A 19,090-nucleotide genomic window follows, 5' to 3' on the forward strand; every position below is an offset into this window, starting at 1 on the left:
GGTCATTTTCCCATCTGAGACAACACGCATAATTTTCATCACACAAAAACTGTTTCCTCCCTGATCAAACTACGCCCTTGGGAATAAGACTCCCAACACCGCTTGTAGAAGTGTGATCGCACGCAAAAAGGGGGCAGAGACGGCCCCGGAAGAGGAGGAGTCAGGGAGGCACCAGGGCAGACACCGCGAAGACATCGCTGACTGTGAAAAGGTAGGAACCCTTTTCACTGCCACCTTTTACGATGGTGCTATTGGGTATGAAAGCCAGCAGCAATAACACTGTGGAGGTGCGATCACTGTCAGCTTTTGCAGGCCTGCCCCCCTTCCCTGCCAGATTTTCTATGACCTTAGAAAACCCAGGCCTAAGTTTGTACCTGAGACAATGGAGGGTAAAGTGACTTGCCCAAGGTCACAAGGAGCAACAGCAGGACTCAAACCCTGGTCTCCTGGTTCATAGCCCACTGCTCTAACCACTAGGCTACTCCTCCACTCCTGAACAGGGTCATCTGGGCCTGGTTTCACCTCATTGCAACCCTGGTTTCTTTAAAACTACATTTCCATGCATGCAATGGGGCAAAACCCGGACTCTGGTGGGGGTGCTAATCCTAACCTCAAAGAGTGAAGAAATGCCCGAAGAGTCTTGGTTTGCACGCAGACACATGCACATTTTGACCTGTTTGGGTCTCATCAGTGCAGCAGAGCCCTTGAGTTGTAACTGAAACACAAAGCACTCTGGGAGAGTCAATTATAGGCCAGGTCGGGTGATCTGACAGGGAAGGCAGCTACAAATGTATATATTTATTTCAAGTTTTTATATACCGGTATTCGTTTTCACATCATATCAGTTTACATGGAACGGTTTAACAAAGTGAAGAGATACATAGAACCAGTAGAGTTAACACAAGGGCAGGAAGATTAAGATAGGTAACAGCATGGAATATAATTCAAACAGGGTTGTAGTATTTACAGTTTTTGCAGGAAGCGGTAAGGTTGAATGCAGACACACATTTGTGAATGAAAGTCCCTTTCAAGCTCTTCCTAAAAACGGTGCTGGGTGCAGATCCAGTTTCTGTACATGAGGCAGTTTGCACTCCTGACGCTGCCATCAGTCAGGTAGGCACAACCCGATTCCTGTGAAATGCTAAACCTGCAACACACAGGAAACACTGTAAGGGAGAACATTAAGTAAAAAAAAAAAAATAGTGAAATAATGTGTAATGAACCTTGGCAAAGGGAAACAAAGTAAAAATGTAGAAACGTGCAAAAGGAAACACCGTTTCCAGGCTTTCTTCTCAGGAAATAAATGGCCTTGTTGGCTCAGAAGCCTTGAGTAACAGGATTTTCCTTCCCAATATCTCGAGGGCTGATAGGGACAACCATCAGGTGCCACACTGAGAGCCAAGCCGTGTGGGACTAATGCTTTAAGGCCCGTAGTCAATGAGAAAGCTCCTGCAAGCTCCGGGCACTTTGCACATCGCATTAATGCATGGGATTCACCAAGACTTACGTGTTATTGAATTCCGATCCATCCGTCCATCTCCATGGCTGCCCTTGCTCTCTTCTCAGACCGATCCAGTGATCAGAGCGGCCTTTACAGTGAAATGTGAAATCCTTGCAAGAATAAAAGCATGACCTGTCAGCTTTGCTTCCACGAGGGGCTCCCTGATATTAAAGGCACAGCTGGGTCTCCCTGCACCAAAACCTGCCCTACGGGTGAAGTAAGTTACACATCTCGCTCAACCCTACACAGCTTCTCTCTGTACTCCCCTCCCTTCTGGCTCTCATCAGGGAATCGTAATGCACAACTTCACTTCCTATTCAGCTCCCATCCTGCATAGCCACTCTCCTTACTCCTTCCTCAGCCAGCTCTTATCAGGGAAACATTACAAATGGTCTCTCTTCTCCCTATCCAGTTCCCTGCAAGGAATCATCATGCATGACCCAGCTCCTTACTCCTCTCTCTCCTGGTTCTCATCAGGGAGTCATCCCAACTCAAGCCTCCTTTCTCCTCATCCGGTTTTCATCAAGGACCCATCATGCATGGCCTGTTTCCTATCTAGTTTCTATCTCTTTCCAAGTGGGCTTACCCTTCAGAGTAATAACCATTAGATCCCAGCTCCTGTGTACAAAGCCATCCGCTTTCCAAATAAATGATCTGGGTGTGCACTGTGCAGCCCAGTAACTTCAGCAGAAAATGGAGCTATGGGGGTGGGGGGGTGGACTCAAACCTACTTCATACCAAGGACCACTACCATTTCCCTAGAGACGTGCGCCTCCTCCCCAGGCTGCTGTGGGAGGGACCCCTCACACTCACCAGTTCCTGCCGGGTCTCGATGTGAGCGAGGGAGGCGTTGTGAGAGGTGCAGAAGCTCTTTGCCGTGTCCCAATCTCTTGAGTCCTCAGAGAAAAAATAACATTTGCTTCTGTACCAGATCCAGCCGTCTGCACAGGGATCTGGAGGAGGAGGACGGGGCGAGGGATCTGCAGGAGGAGGACGGGGCGAGGGATCTGCAGAAGCCTTGCTTTGGGTAACTATAGAATGAGAGAATAATTACAGGTCAGAGACGCTGTCCTTGTATCAGACATTAAGCTCTCTCCTCCCACAGCATTCAGCCTTCAATCTCTCCCCACACATGCACTTCTGGTTTCTTTAATTATATAAAAGAGGACATTCATTTTTATTTTATTTATTTAAGGAAATCCTCTATACCAGTGGTTCTCAACCTTTTTTCTGTCAGGACACACCTGACAGATGGTTCTCACATGCGTGACACACTCAACACATGATCGTCATGGGCTAAAATGTAACCATATACTCTCTAACTACAGGAACAACCCTGACCCCCCCAGCAATGTGTTATGATTCCTGCCCATGGAGTTTCCTCCACGAGCAGGCTTCTCACCTCCGTTTTGCCGCGCTTCTTTCTCCTGCTTGGCGCAGGGCATGCCGGCGTTCTTTGCGGCAGGAGCCACAGCTTCTGCTCTTCATAGTGGCAGGGAGTGCCGCCGCCGCTTTCCTCCACTTCGCGGCCCGGAGGACGCGGTCCTCAGGCTCCCTTGTGGTTTGGAGCTGCCTTCCAGCCTGCCTTCTGAGGCAGGGAGCCGTCCCCGGCGTCGGGGCCTGCTCCTCGACCCAGTCCTGCTTTTCCGTCACTGGCATCTGTGCAGGGCCGCTGACCATGGTCCTGTACAGCTTCCTGTTTCCTGCTCCTAAGGCGCGGGCCGTGCCTCTTCACAAGATTTAAAGGGCCAGCAGCCGGCTATGCCCCAGGCCCCACCTAATGACTGTTTCCTGGTTCAGCCCTATATAAGGGCTTCTCCTGTACTCCTGGAGGCCTTGCATTGGAATTTCCTGCTCCTGGAAGTCTCGTCTTCCAGCACTCCATCAGGTCTTCGTTCTTCCTTGGAGCTCCATGTCTCGTCTTGCTTTCTAAGTCTTCGTTTCCTGTGGCTTCCTGATGTTCCATGTCTTCATGTTTCGAGGTTACCAGTCCAGGCTTCCTGATATTCCACTTCCTGATGTTCCAGGCTTCCTAATGTTCTGAGGTTCCGCTCCTCCTTCACTTATTTCGAGTCCTCTTGACCCTCCAGCTCCTTTGGTTCTCCAGATGACACCTTGTTGGACTAAATCCGTCTTGTCGGTTCCTGTTTTCGTCATTGGAGATTCTTCTCACCTGGATTCCCTCCTTGCGCTTGTCCCGCTCTCTGCATGGTTGGCGACAAGCCTTCGAGGTTGTATAGAGTGCGCAGAGTGACAGGGTGATCCGTGACCAGCCCATTGGGTCCGCCCGTGATGGTGGGCTGTGTAGGGTGCCCTAAGAAACAGTGCCACTGTCTGATCCTGTTATGCTCTCCTCCTCCAGAGGGGAGGATTTAGCAATCTGTTATCGCTCACCCTGCCAGGAGGGCGGAGTTAGTAATCTGTTCTGCTTTCCCCTTGAAAGGGGGAGGAGTTAGCAATCTGTCATGATCTGCTCCTCCAGAAGGGAAGAGTTAACTATCTGTAGTGCTTACCCCGCCATGAGGGCGGAGTTAGTAATCTGTTAGTGAACTGCTGTTAGATGCTCCTGTAAGGGAAGAAGGTAGCAATCTGTTATGGATCAACTCCCTAGGGAAGAGGAGTTGGCAGTCTGTTCAATGATACTCTTCTGAGGAGAGGAGATAACAATAGGTATATTGTACTTCACTACTGAGATAGCAATCTATCATGCCTCTGCTACGGAGTAGCAATCTGTTATATATAGGCTGCTGGCAAGTCCCATAGAAAGAGACGGTAGCTATCTATATAATACTTCCGTAAGCGGTGTTAGTGGTCGGTAGTGGTTGGCTCCCACAGAGTGACAGTAGTGTAAGGAATGACCAATTGGAGGAAATGGTGAATCCCTGGGCTGATGGCAGATGACAGCGCCCCCAGGAGGAGATCCTGAGAGGAACCACAGGCTAGGCTGGAACATGAAATAAACACAAATAGTTCTTTATTAGGCTGGAAGCTGAACCACCAGTGGTGGCAGTAGTGAGTCGATGTGTCCGGCAGGGCTGAAGTCCTGATACTAGAATATAATCTCTGGGTTGCTGAGCTGTAGAGAGAGACTAGAAGTAGTGAGTACACAGGGTATACTGGATACAAGATGGTACACTCACAATAGTAGATGTCTGCAATGGTCTCTATGCCACAGAGAGTCTTCAGTACATTCAGGAACAAGAGTCGTAGGTGAGCACTGGTTCCTATAAACAGCCTGTAATAAGAACTCACAATAGCTCTATATGAAATGGCTTCTAGAGTAGAAGAGAGTCTGTAAAGGATTCTAGGAACATGGGCCCTCGTGGAGCGAGTACCGGTTCCTATCTGCAATCTTGCCAATATAACTCACGATCTCCGTACCTGCGATAATGTCTTGGACGGAAGGGAGTCTTCAGAGCTATAGGAATGTAGGCCCTCGTGGAGCAAGTACCGATTCCTATTTACAATAGAACTCACTGTGTTCACGTCTGCGATCGCTTCCAGGCAATGAGGAGTCTTCAGAGTATTCAGGGATGTAGGCCCTCGAGGAGCGAGTACCAGATCCCGTCTTGGCAATCTGAAATCAAGAAGAGAGAGTGGAGCCCCCGTGGAGCAGGTACTCCTGGTAAGTTTGAAAAGGCCGAGCAGTGGAGAAGAATTCCCCTGGCTGACTCGGATCATTGTTGCAAGTAGTGTGGACTGCCGAAGCAAGTCCAAATGGAGTTCCTTGCTAACTCGCTAGAAGTTAGCAAACAAAGACCTTTTAAAGTGAAAATGGATGACGTCACTAAGGGGGGGTGCCCCCGAGGTTTGCGCCCTTGCTCGTACAAAGTCTGGAGCGTGCACGTGCCCTTACTTCATCAGGAATATGGCGGATCCGTAGCGTCAAGCCAGCCCAGGGACATCGGGACCAAGAGGCAGGGAGAAGCCGCGGCTGCATCTGTCCGTCAGAGCCGAAGGGAGTCACTCCCAAGGTAGAGAGGGTGGAGAGAGGGCGAGAAGAGGCACGAATGCAACAGATCCTTCCCAGCTTCTTGTCTCATCCAGAGTCTTCCTAATTCCTCGTCTCGAGTCTTCCAAGCTCCACATCCAGAGTCTTCTCGTCTATGTCTTGAATCTTTTGTGACATAAGGCCTCCATCTACCTCATCCTCAATCCGGCCTGCTGCTTCTTGCAGATACCTAGCGGAAGGTCCGAAAGGGCTGGGAACGGTCAGAGGACTGTTCACTAACCAACATAGAGTTGTTGGCTTCCAGAAGCATGCAGGTCCGGCAGAGGGTTAGACTTTGTCTTCATCCATGCTTGGACACGTCTTGCCAATCCTCGGTGCTGTCTTGGATTCTTCTTGGATCTTGCCGAGGCCCAAGGGCACACAATCCCCTCAAGTTGGGATCACTTTCCTAGCGTTTCCCTATATAACAGAATGCAAGGCCTTCCTAAGGCCTCCCTACTTATAACACAATGGTTGCATAACAGAAGAAGTACATTCCCCGTTGAATTTACCAGGTGAATAGCCCTCCTTATGAAAAGACATTAATTTACCACCAATGCATGTCTTTTGAGAAAACACAACAAATAAGATTGATACAAATGCCTACATGCTAGTAAAATACTTCACCTTGGTCACACACATAGAATTGACCTTCACCAAGTACAGAAAGACCACAAATTACAAATATGGAGACAGAAACTGGAATGGAAACCCAAAAAAAACACTTTGCATTCTATGCAAAACAGAAATATAGCACCTAACAGACTTCCAGTATCTGCAATAATGTACACAAATTAATGTGCACAAAGTTACACCTGCATTATGGAACTCAAACAGTAACAACCCTATCTATGAAAAGGCAGCACTGCAAAAATTATACTAGGCCCTAAACACCAATACACCTCCTATTAGGAAAACAGAACAAGCCAAGCTGCTATAGATCCCTACCAAGAAACTACAAGTTCACAGAACACCCTTAGCAGGGTCACACATACAGAACACAGACAGACCCTCACCAAATACTGAATAAAGTGACCATAAAGCTAATGGTTTTGTTTTTGCGTTGTTGCAGTATATACAGAGTTTGGTTTCTTGCTATTTCCAGTTCAGTTTTTGTCTCCACATTTCTATTTATACATTCCCAGAGAAATATAAAATAATTCTAAAACTAGAATATAATAAATGTTTAAAAACTGATAAATGGAATAACATCCAAACATTAAACATTTTCAAAATTATTAAAAATTCTCCAAACAACAATAAAATATTTCTAACAGCAGACATATCATATAATATCCAATAATTAAAGTGGCAGTCAATCAAGAAAGATAAACTTAAAAAGCCACCTTTACTTACCTCTCCAGTAACTCTCATACTCCTTTCCCTTGTAGGCCAGTAGCACACACCAGAAGCAGCAGGGGCTGCTGAAGCTCTGTCCTCACACTCCTCTTCTTTAGGGCCCACAACCAGTCACTCATACACAGTCTCTGTCTCACACACACCAGTCACCTCCCTAACCAGTCTCTCTTCCTCACACACACACACACCAGTCACCTCCCTGACCAGTCTCTCTTCCTCACACACACACACACCAGTCACCTCCCTGACCAGTCTCTTTTCCTCACACACACACACCAGTCACCTCCCTGACCAGTCTCTCTTGCAGCACAGGCAAACTGCTGAGTGTAGCGGGCCCAGGAAGAGCCTTTCTGCAGCAGCAGCATGCATGGCCTTTTCTTCTTTCCACGTACCCGGTAAACATCACTTCCTCTTCCGAGCCACAGGGGCAGGAAGAAGAAAAGACAGTGTTCCTGTTGCCGGCTTCCACAAACACTGCTGCCGTTCCCCTCGGGGCTTGAATGTGTTGATAGCCCAGGCAGGAATCGCTGCAGTGTTCATATTGCTGAGATGAAAGGGGGGGGGGGGGGAGCAGCGAGTGTGCGACACACTGGTTGAGAACCTCTGCTCTAGGTAAACCTCTGGGACCACCCCAAGCCTAGCAGAGCACACAACATCTCACTCTCTGCATACAGACCTGCTTTCTGTCCACTGCCCCGCCCGGATAAAGAGAGTCTACATCATGAAAGCCAACAAATGCCATAGGTTAGTCCAATAGGGATCTGGCCTGCAATCTGTTCAATGACCTTAAAACCCTGTAAATTGTCCTTTCCTTTCTGTTATACAGGGGCAGTTACTCAGCACTGTGGTTCTATCCCTCCCGCTGTGCGGCGCCGAGTGCAGAAAGCATCCCAGTGCATCTCACTTACCTGCCTGGACTATTATACCCAGAATCAAAGCCAGAATCAGAACAGTAAGTAGCACCAGAGCGATCACAGGCACGGGAAACCTTCTGCAGATGAAGTCTGCCTTGCCTGAAACACAGAAAGGAGAAAGAGAGGATTTCACTGGCTGAAAACTGCTAGGAAGCCTTTGGGTCACCTTCACATCTCTCTAAGGAATAGGACGGAGGCGGCTTCCTTACCTCCATGCTCCCAACACAGCTAAGAGACAGACACAGGACCCAAATACTGTGCAGCCCTCAATGCCAGCTCTACTGTTTCTCCTCTGGTCAGTCAGAAGCTATTTTATTTCTTATAACTATTACTATGTGTTGTTTTTTTTTAGTATTTTGGGGGATGAGATGACTAAAGTTGTTAACCAATCCTTAGGGCCTCTATCCTTGGATTGAAAGGTCTCCTTTGCAGCAGCTTTCTCTTAGTTACAGGTGAATGTGGCTCAGGCTTCTAATGACAAACAGCACATAAACATCCCAAATTTCTCACAGTGCATAAAGGGGCTGATTTTAAAAGTTACACGCGTGGGGTACATTTGTGCGCGCAACCCGGAGCGCACAAATGTACACCCTATTTTATAACATGAGCGTGCTGCCGCGCGCTTGTTATAAAATCCAGGGTCGGTGCGTGCAAGGGGGTGCACACTTGTGCACCTTGCGCGCCGAGCCCTAGGGGAGGCCCAATGGCTTTCCCCATTCCCTCCACAGCTGCTCCGAAATTGGAGCGGCCTTGGAGGGAACTTTTTTTTGGGTCCCCCCCACCTTTCCCTCCCTTCCCCTATCTAACCCACCCCCCAGCTCTACCTAAATCCCCACCTACCTTATTTCTCACGTATGTCCCGCGACACCGGCTGGCGCCGGCGCACTGTGCCGGAGCACTCGGCCCCACCTCGTCTCCACGCCCCGCCCACGCCCCAGGCCCGCCCCTTTTTCGAAGCTCCGGGACATACGTGCGTCCCGGGGCTTGTGTGAGCCACCGAGCCTATGCAAAATAGGCTTGGCGCACACAGGGGTAGGTTTTCGGGGATTATGCGCGTAACCCTTTGAAAATCTACCCCAAAGGCAACTGTAGAAGCCTATAAAGAGCTTCTAAAATATTTGAAAGCACTATATCAGCTGGACAATTAAACTGAACCAGCAAGAAAGAAGTCTGTGTGTTTTGTACTGAGAAAATAATGTAATATGGCAGCTCTGACTTTTAAAATACATTCAATCAAAAATATACTGGAACTTCCATAAATCCTCTGGCATTCATTGCCAGAAGATGTGGTGAAAGCTGTGTTTAAAAAAGGTTTGGACAAGTTCCTGGAGCGAAGCCATAAACCATTATTAAAGTTAGAGTTGCAGAAATCCACTGCTTATTCTTGGGATAAGCAGTTTGGAATCTTTCTACCTCTTGGGATCCTACCAGGTACTTGTGACCTGGATTGGACACTGTTGGAAAAAGGAAACTGGGATTGATGGACCTTTTGTCTGACTCAGAATGGCAACCCTTATGTTCCTATTTTATTTCACTTCTTATGTATCAGTCCCTGAATCATGGTTTCACCCTCCAGCAGTTTAAATTATTCTTAACTTATACATGCAGTTGGCAACAACCTTTATGAACTATTTCATGCAGTCAAATGTCTATCTGCCTCAAAAGGAAGCTTTGACTTAGCCACTGCCTCTGACAAATGTAACCAATTAGCTAATTTCTTTATTCAGAAGGTTCAACTGATTTGTCTAAGATGTGAAAACTATTAGTTTGATTTAATTACTTGTACACTTTGCCTTATGTACTAGATCAATTACTAATATGTACTAGAAATTTTCCCTTGATAGATACTAATGCGTGCCTACGAATACCACCTCTAAGGTCAATCTTTGTTTATCTGTTTGTCGAGTTATAACTATGAATGTCACTTTGTAAACCGTTGTGATCTATTCATGGAACAACGGTATATAAAGTGTCTAAATAAATAAAAACTGAATAAATTTGTGATAGCTCTCCACTTACTGCCCCCCTCCTAACCGAAAACACTGCACTTAGTTGTCCTACCCGGGACACCTTCGATCCCGTCACAGCGAACATGATTTCCTGCGTTATCGCCTGACTGAGACCCTGTTCCTCTCTCTTAAACCCATGTCCCACTGCCATCCTGAAACCGGTCAAGGATGATGTTAGCCCATCTACTGCAAGCATCACCGATCTCTCCTCTTTGAAACAAGCCGTTGTCAGACCTATTCTGAAGAAACCTAATGCTGATCCTGTACTTTTCTTTACTGGTCCATTTCATCACTGTCCTTCCTCTTAAAAGCAATTCAGGTCCTTGAACAACTTTTCTTGGTTTTCTGGAGGAGCAGTCAAAACTTGATCGGTTTCGCTTTCATAGGGGGCCCAGCATGGAGACTCTTCCGCTATCTAATGCTGACACAGTTCTAAGGGGTTTTCACGGGAATGTTAACTACCCGATGGTCCTCTTGAGCACATCCGTTGTGTCTGACACTCTGGAGCATATGATTCTCATCTCTCAGTTTCAATCCCTAGAGGTCACAGGTACAGTCTTAAACTGGTTTACGTCAGAATGGGCACCACACCCTCTTCCTGGTGTCCTTCTCAGTCACTCTCTTCAACATATATCTCTCACCTTTATGCAAAATTCCTCCCTGCCTAGGAGTCAATTTCAAACTGTACACGGATGATATCCAGGGTTTTTTTTAATATCTTATGACTATTCTTGGGATTACACCTTTGACCTGATTTCCCTATACATGAACTGTGTGACGTGCTGGTTCACACTCAATAAACGTCAACATAACATCCACAAGACTGAAATTATTATTCTATCGAACCTGTATACCTACCGAGCACAAAATTTGAAATTTAGAAGTCATTATTGATTCTACTCTATCTATGAAGGCTCAAATTAATTCTGTCTTAAAAGCAGAAATTTTACAAATTATGCACCACACCACCTAAAATCCCTGCTTGAAAAATCTGATTTTCGGCAGACTCAGGACTCCCAAGATGTTGGCACGCTGAGTGGTGGGGAAAACAGGGACTCCTGAAGCTCCGTCAAACTTACTATTTCTACTGAGAATATGCCTGCTAAAAGAAAAGGACAAATATGGGTTTTCCCGTCGGTATCTTTATCTTCATCAATGGTTCAACAAGAGATCACCAACTTCCTAAGCCCGACAACAAAAGATCCAAGGAATGAGGATCCCGATGTGCTAAGCGGAGAGAAAGCTTCGTTTGAGCTGGTGGAGGAGTTATCCTTGAGCCCCGACCTGAGGCAAGCACCGACACAGAGGATAGAGGAGGCGTTGCAGCCCGGACCGTATCTCAGGGGAATTTCTTCCAGATTGAATGCAGAGGGGACAACGGTAACCGCGGCTTTGGTAGAAGCAGGACAAATTGTTGCGGAAAATCCTGAGATCACGACAGCGGTGGAACATCAGGTACTGGGCTGGGGCCAGGAACAACAGGGATGGAATCCACGGGAAGAGCTCTGCCAGTCCCTTGTGGAGGAATACTTGAATTTGTTCCTTTGGTAGTCCCCGAACGCCCTCAAGTCGTCACCCTTGTCGCTTTGTGGGATATGATGGCTGGAATTCTGTCTACCTTTAATAGTTTCAATACTAGATTGGAGCACTCAATACAACAAAATACTACAACCACTTCACAGATGCAAGACCAAATACATTCTTTACTTGTTAAAGTTACTGCTTTAGAAGAGAAGGACTCTGGGACTTTAGACTTTGAAGCGGCCACAGTCAGAGATAGAGAAACTCTGGCAAAAAGGATTGAAACACTAGAGAATAAATCTAGGCAATTAAATTTGCGCATACTAAATTTCCCCAGAGTTATTGGAGAAACCCCATACACCACTCTGAAAAAGTTTATGCGGGAAATATTGGGTTTTATCCAGGAAGCGCTTCCATCAACAAATAAATGTTACTTTCTCCCAAAGTCTGCAGCAACAACTGGTGGAAAGAATTGGCAGGCGAACCTCACCGAAATATTAGAAAATTCAGCCGAAATAATAGAAAATTCAGCCACTGAAGTATTGGAAAGAGCTACGCTTCTGGTGTCCTTCATTTCCTTAACTGATTTACAACTAGTAATGAGAAAATATTTTAGAAGTTTTCCCGTTTCATTTATGAATGCAAATGTTAAAATCTACCCCGACTTGGCAGCATCTACACAAACTAGATGAAGGGCTTTTTAGCCCTCGTCAAGAGGTTATTGGTCTAGGTTTTTCCTTTATGGTTAAGTTTCCATGTAAATGCGTCCTAAAGAGAGGGGGAGAAATCTTTATATTTTTAGCCCCAGAGAAATTAAGGATTTTTATAAATTTGAGAAAACCAGCTACATCTACTCCCACAAATACATGAAACGTTTTGTTGTTTGCGTGTTAATGCTATTTTCCTTTATGAATTTATGTTAATCCTGTAATTCTCTCTATACATTTCTGGGAGTCCTGAGACTATTGCTTTATGGTTATATGGAAAATATTTGTTTATATAGATAATGCCTGGATGCAGTTTTTTTTGTAGGACTTTACAGATTGTTAATCCATCTTTTTCTTATTTGCAAAAATGTTAGATTTTTTTAATGAAAAAATTGATAAAGAATAAAAAAAAAAGAAAAATCTGATTTTCAGTTTCTACTCCAAGCTCTTATTCTAAATGGCTTGAACCACTGCAATGCTTTATACCTTGCATTACCAGCTTGCTCCATTAGGGCATTGGAGATAGTCCAAAAGTCTGTCGATCATTTACCGACAGGCACAAAACCGCGTGATCACATCACCCTGGTCCTGAAGGCACTGCACGGGCTCCCTATGTATCGGCGCACGCACTACAAAGTTGCAATTCTTATTCGGAACAGCGATATGTCTGTCTGAGTCAGCACCGTACTGTGAATACATAAGCCCCCAGGGCCTTGCGCTCAGCCAATAAACTCCTTTTGGAAGTAGCAGACCTCTCGTCTACTAGAGAGAGCGTTCTCAGGAGCTGGCCCTCACTGCTGGGACTCATTGCCAGATGTCCTTCGTACGATCCCATGCCCTAAAGCCTTTAACAAAGCACCGGAATGTTGATTAGGTTTGATGCAGAAAAGGCATTTGATCGCGTTAGTTGATCCTTTATGTTTGCCACCTTAGACTCCTTGGGTATCACTGGCTATTTGCCCCAGGTGCTGACAGCACTATAGTATAGTCCAAAGGCTTCACTGCTAGGCAACGGGACTCTTTCGGCTCCCTTTGAACTGCATCGGGGGACCCAGCAATGTTGCCCTTTATCCCCACTGATTTTTATTCTTACTTTAAAACCCCTGTTAAATCACATCAGGAGTAACAATCGTTTCAAAGGAATCTCTCTGCGTCCAAGTGAACCAGCACCCTATAAATTGGTAGCCTTCGCCGATGAGCTCCCTGTTCACATTAGTAGCTCACAGATCTCTTGGAAGGCTTTAATGCAAGAAGCACACACATGGATTCGGGAGGATTTTCCGATTCCTGGGTAGCAAACTCCATAGTATACCTTGGAGTTCTAATCCCCCAGATTCTGGCCCTGGTGCAGCCCTTAAAGTATAGAGCTATATGGAGGAAGATGAATGGCAAAATCTGCCAATCACTTTAGCAGGACGGGTGGCATTGTACCAAATGATGCTTCTTCCTCAATGGCTATGCGCGATGCAGTTACTCCCAGTGTACTGGTCTAAAAGGGAACTACAGGGAATAGATACCCAGGTGAGGCAGCTCTTGTGGAGAGGAAGAAAGCCATGAATAGCTTTACTAAAACTTTGCTATCCAAAAAAACATGGAGGGTTGGGGCTTGGCAAACCTAAAGGCCTATAATGTGGCTTGTCAATTACATCACGCCACTGACTGGATTATGGGCACCAGTTACTCTACAACTTTAGCTGTTGAGCTTCTTCAAGTTCAACCCCTACAGCTTTCTTATATCTTACATAAAACGCACCAAGTACTCCCCTTACATCTTCACCAGACCTACTCTAGCAGCATGGCGCTGGTCTTGTCAGAGGCTAGGGTTTCCTCGACAGACTACTCATTTTTTGCCTATATTGGGGAACAAGGACTTCCTATCTGGCAAGTAAAACATAACGTTTAAGAGCTGGTATGAAAAGGGCATTCGGGCCATAGTTCATGTGGCAGATGAATTTAATACTATACGCACTTTTCAGGCTCTCCAGGAGAGTTATGGTCTCCCTTCACAGCAATTTTACGCATATCTACAAATACGCCACTATGTACAATCCTTAACTTTACCTGACCCTCAATCATGCCTGGGAACTTCTCTCGGACTTTCTGGATCTAGATGACCCCATTCGACATGCGTTGTCTTTTCGGTATAAGCTGCTTAACAAATATCAAACTCCTCTCTGTTGGGATGCCCTTGTGGACAGCGGAAATAGGAACTGGGAACCAAATTAACCTCAGCGTACTACAAAGGATGTTTCACACGTGCACTGTCCCTAGTGGTACTTAGTCCTCTTCAGAACTTAAATTTACATTTCTGTAGGGGTTTTACGCTGCTTCTGCACAGGCCAACTAATTGGGGAATTTAGGTAGTGGACATTGTCCTAAGTGCGGCGATTCTCGCGGCACGCTCGGACACCAATTTGGCACATGTCCAACAATTTGATCATTTTGGCCCTGTGTCCATCAATACCTTTTTCACATGCGTGGTACATCCTTTGCGTTTACTGTGAACCGATTTCTCTGGGACAACATGAGGGGCATCTCATTCCCTAATGTGTATGTGAAATGGTGGTGTAGATTGATACTGCTCGGAAAAAAAATGTATTCTGCAAAAGAATGGATCTCCTGGGACCCGCCCACTATAACACACTTTCCTAATCTGATCCACCAAACTTGTATCTTAGATAAATACATAGATGAAACTGAATGGTTTATAAAGAAGAGAGATTTTGTTAAACGTTGGGACTTGTATCTCCAATCTCTCTCCCCCTTAGCTCAGGGTGTGGTTCTCAATGACTTACCTATTGATTAGCCTTAACTTAATTGTTTTTCTTCCATTGACTTAGTAATGATGTAATGTGGCTCTCATACTCACTCTGACGATTCAGGATCCTGCAGTTTGGGGTGGGTGCTCAGTATGGTGCTCCTTTTTCTCAAAGCTGAGTGTATTCACTTTGTTAAATGACCTACCAGTTTGTTGATATTTGGTGATATAATGATTGAATAAATTAGAATACCTTTACCTGATTAGTTATATTTATTTCAGGTGGTGCTACGCTGTTTATGCTTTGTTATTTGTCTTTGTTGATTATTCTTTGTTCAATAAAAATGATTGGATAAGTTCTTGGAGGAGAAGTCCATTACCTGCTATTAATTAAGTTGACTTAGAGAATAGCCACTGCTATTGCTAGCAACAGTAACATGGGATAGACTTAGCTTTTGGGTACTTGCCAGGTTCTTATGGCCTGGATTGGCCACTGTTGGAAACAGGATGCTGGGCTTGATGGGCCCTTGATCTGACCCAGTATGGCATTTTCTTATGTTCTTAAAAAAGAAAGCACTGAAGACCTATCTATTTTGCCAAGCTTTAAAGACTACAGACAGGCCCAGCGTGATCGGGTGTGCATATTGTGCATTTGGAAGGAGCGGCACACCCAGGGAGGTGGCAGGCGCTGGTGGAACCTAAGCAGCCAAAGGAGGATAGAGCGCGAGCCTCCTGCTGTCTTCAGGCCATAAGGCCCACTGATCTTTCTGCTGGGGGGGGGGGGGGGGAGAGTGGAAGCTGCGCCACGGCCCAAAGACAGCAGGAGGGGCCTGCGGGGTCATAGTGCAGCTCATCCAGCCATGGCTCACTGGTGACAGGAGCTCGTATGTGTCAATGAGCGAGAGCCTGTTTGTGTGTTTTGTGTGAGAGCTTGTGTGTTTGTGTGCCTGTGAGAGCCTATGTGTCACATACACACACACATAATGTATCTGTGAGGGAGAAGGAGCCTGTGTACATTAGAGAGAGGGAATGTGAGAGAGAATGAATGCGTTATTGTGCGTGTGTGAGAAGGAGGTTATGTTTTGTGCAGCCCTACCTCCCCCATCCACGACAATCTCAGGGTGACTGGAAATCAAACCATCCCAGTATGGAGAGCAGATTTTTAAATCCTTATTAGTTTTAATTACTGGGTGTAATTTGAATTTTTTTTTTTTTTTGGAGAGGGGGAAATAGAACATGTTTTAATTGGATATTTTAGTCATCAGATGTTTTGAAATATTTTCTTGGTGTTTGAGAAATTTTAGATATTCTATTCATAAACTGGTTTGAAATAAACACAGAGGAACACAATTTTCATTGAGTTAGATCTGACACTTGTTTTTTTATTAACGTTTGACATCTGAATCCAAAAATGACCCCGTTTTTCTCGTTTTAAGGTACAGGATACCCTCCCTTTGTCCAAAAATCATACAAAATGTACATAGAAAGGAAATAAAAGAAAAAAATGACCTGAATATACTGTTTATTTAGTTATTTTATTCTTACAAAGGCTATATATTGTTACTGTAAATCAAATTGTGTACAAGTAGTACAGTTCTGCTACCAAACATACATATTAAGGTAAAAATTTACACTTATAGCTTTTCCAACAGTGTTCATAAGAACATAAGAACATGCCATACTGGGTAAGACTAAGGGTCCATCAAGCCCAGCATCCTGTTTCCAACAGTGGCCAATCCAGGCCATAAGAACCTGGCAAGTATCCAAAAACTAAGTCTATTCCATGTTACTGTTGCAAGTAATAGCAGTGGCTATTTTCTAAGTGAACTTAATTAATAGAAGGCAATGGACTTCTCCTCCAAGAACTTATCCAATCCTTTTTTAAACACAGCTACACTAACTGCACTAACCACATCATAGAGGCAACAAATTCCAGAGTTTAATTGTGCGTTTAGTGAAAAAGAACTTTCTCCAATTAGTTTTAAATGTGCCACACGCTAACTTCATGGAGTGTCCCCTAGTCTATCTATTATCCGAAAGAGTAAATAACCGATTCACATCTACCTGTTCTAGATGTCTCATGATTTTAAACACCTCTATCATATCCCCCCTCAGCCATCTCTTCCCTAAACTGAAAAGTCCTAACCTCTTTAGTCTTTCCTCATAGGGGAGCTGTTCCATTCCCCTTATCATTTTGGTAGCTCTTCTCTGTATCTTCTCCATTGCAATTGGAGAAATTACTTACCTGATAATTTTGTTTTCCTTAGTGTAGACAGATGGACTCAGGACCAATGGGTATAGTGTACTCCTGATAGCAGTTGGAGACGGATCAGATTTCAATCTGATGTCAGTCCCTAGTACATGTACCCCTGCAGGAAGTGCAGCTCTTCAGTATTCTCCTCGAAAAGCATTGTGGATATATGTGTGACTGACTGATTTAATTAACTTGAAATAACTTCAATAACTTGATTAGCTTGAACTGGTTGAGGTGGCTATAGCTGGAGACCGCCAGTGCCCTCAACCGGAAACATCGACACCCAGTAGGATGGGTGTCCTAGATGAAGGAAGCATAGCTTACCCTTGAATCACCCACTCCCGGGGATGTCCCCCGAGAATTCCATGAGTGACGGCAGCCGTGGGTAGGATGCTGAGTCCATCTGTCTACAATAAGGAAAACAAAATTATCAGGTAAGTAATTTCTCCATTTCCTAGCGTATAGCAGATGGACTCAGGACCAATGGGATGTATAAAAGCTACTCCCAAACCGGGTGGGAGGCTGCCCGTGACCCACTTAGTACTGCCCTTGCAAATGCTGTGTCCTCCCGAGCCTGAACATCCAGGCGTTAAAACCTGGAGGTGTGGATGGAGGACCATGTCGCCGCCCTGCAGATCTCGGCGGGTGACTGCATCTTGGTTTCCGCCCAGGCTATGCAGTTGCTCTCACTCTTGGTTCCGTAGCATGATGATGTGGCCACCTGTACCTTGATGGCATTGAGGGACAATCCCTTCTGTAGGTCGATCTGTAGGAATTCCAAGATCGTGGGAATTTTGACTGAACGTAGTATGGTGTCATGATCCTCGCACCAGGCTTCAAATACTCTCCAAATCCTTATGTATGTTAGAGATGTGGAGAACTTGAGCACTCTGAGTAGAGTGTCAATTACAGCCCCCGAGTGTCCGCTCTTTCTCAAGCAAGTCCTCTCAATGGCCAGACCGTAAGAGAGAATCGAGCTGGATCCTAGTGGAGGGTCGGCCCTTGTTGGAGCAGGTCCCTGTGAGGAGGTAGTGGCAGGGGGGTCCCTGTCAGTAGTCTTTGCATGTCTGCATACCACGGTCTTCTTGGCCAGTCCAGGGCCACAAGACGTACTGGTGCCCTGTGTTGTTCTATCTTGTGAATGATTGCACCCAATAGGGACCACGGCGGGAAGGTGTATAACAGAGTCTCCTGTGGCCAGGTCTGTACCAGGGTATCGATCCCCCGGGACTGAGGTTCCCGCCTGCGGCTGAAGGAACTGGGCACTTGGGTGTTTGACCAGTTTGCCAGGGGGATCCATGGTTGGTGTCCCCCAACGATTCACTATCAGTTAGAACGCTGCGGTCCGACAGCTTCCATTCTCCTGGGTCTAGATCTTCTCTGCTGAGGTGATCCACCGTGATGATGTCTTTCCCGGCGATGTGGATGGCCGAGATCTCCAGGCAATTTGATTACGCCCACGACATTAGGAGGTCTATTTCCAGAGATGTCCGTTGGCTTCTGTTTCCTCCCTGACGGTTGATATAGGCCACTGTTGTGGCGTTGTCCGACATTACTCTGACCGTTTTGTCTCGGGGTCTGTGACTGAACCGTAGAAAGGCTAGTCTGACTGCCCGGGCTTCTAGGCGATTGATGTTCCATCCCGACTCTTATGCGTTCCACTGCCCTTGGACGGTTAGCTCCTCGCAGTGTGCTCCCCATTCTCGTGGGCTTGCATCCGTGGTGAGCAGGACCCAGGTCGGTGAGGATAGTCTTGTTCCCTGGCTCAGGTGGCCGTCTTGTAGCCATCGTAGCTGGGTGCGAACTCAGCCCGGGAGCTGTAGACGTACGGTGTAGTTCTGAGACAGTGGGTTCCATCGCGATAGAAGTGAGCATTGTAGGGGTCTCATGTGAGCTCGTGCCCCTGGCACTACTTCCCGTGTGGATGCCATGAGACCAAAGACTTGTAGGTAATCCTGTTCACTCAGCAGGGTTTGTAACTGATTCATCAGTTTTGATCTCCTTGTTGGTGTCAGGATTACCTTGTCCTCTTTGGGGTCGAATCGGTCTCCTAAGTATTCTAGAGACTGTGAGGGC

At 46.0% G+C, this 19,090-nt stretch overlaps 1 protein-coding gene across 2 annotated transcripts in view; it reads right to left on the reverse strand.

The window, feature by feature from the left end:
* Window positions 1–793: 793 nt before the first annotated feature.
* LOC115078121 (C-type lectin domain family 2 member D-like) overlaps window positions 794–19,090 on the reverse strand; it is a 35,550-nt gene continuing 17,253 nt past the window's right edge. For both annotated transcript variants that reach the window (XR_003853074.1, XM_029580784.1), the window contains exons 2-5: window positions 7,760–7,864; window positions 2,315–2,532; window positions 1,508–1,611; window positions 794–1,147 (exon numbers count right to left, since the gene is read on the reverse strand). Coding sequence is in view for 1 of the 2 variants with exons in the window: in XM_029580784.1 (XP_029436644.1) it covers window positions 1,039–1,147; window positions 1,508–1,611; window positions 2,315–2,532; window positions 7,760–7,864 (536 nt within the window). In the remaining variant the exon portion in view is untranslated. The remainder of the gene's footprint in view (window positions 1,148–1,507; window positions 1,612–2,314; window positions 2,533–7,759; window positions 7,865–19,090) is intronic.

The sequence above is a fragment of the Rhinatrema bivittatum genome, chromosome 16 (assembly GCF_901001135.1).
Source record: "Rhinatrema bivittatum chromosome 16, aRhiBiv1.1, whole genome shotgun sequence".
NCBI classification, from domain to species: domain Eukaryota; kingdom Metazoa; phylum Chordata; class Amphibia; order Gymnophiona; family Rhinatrematidae; genus Rhinatrema; species Rhinatrema bivittatum.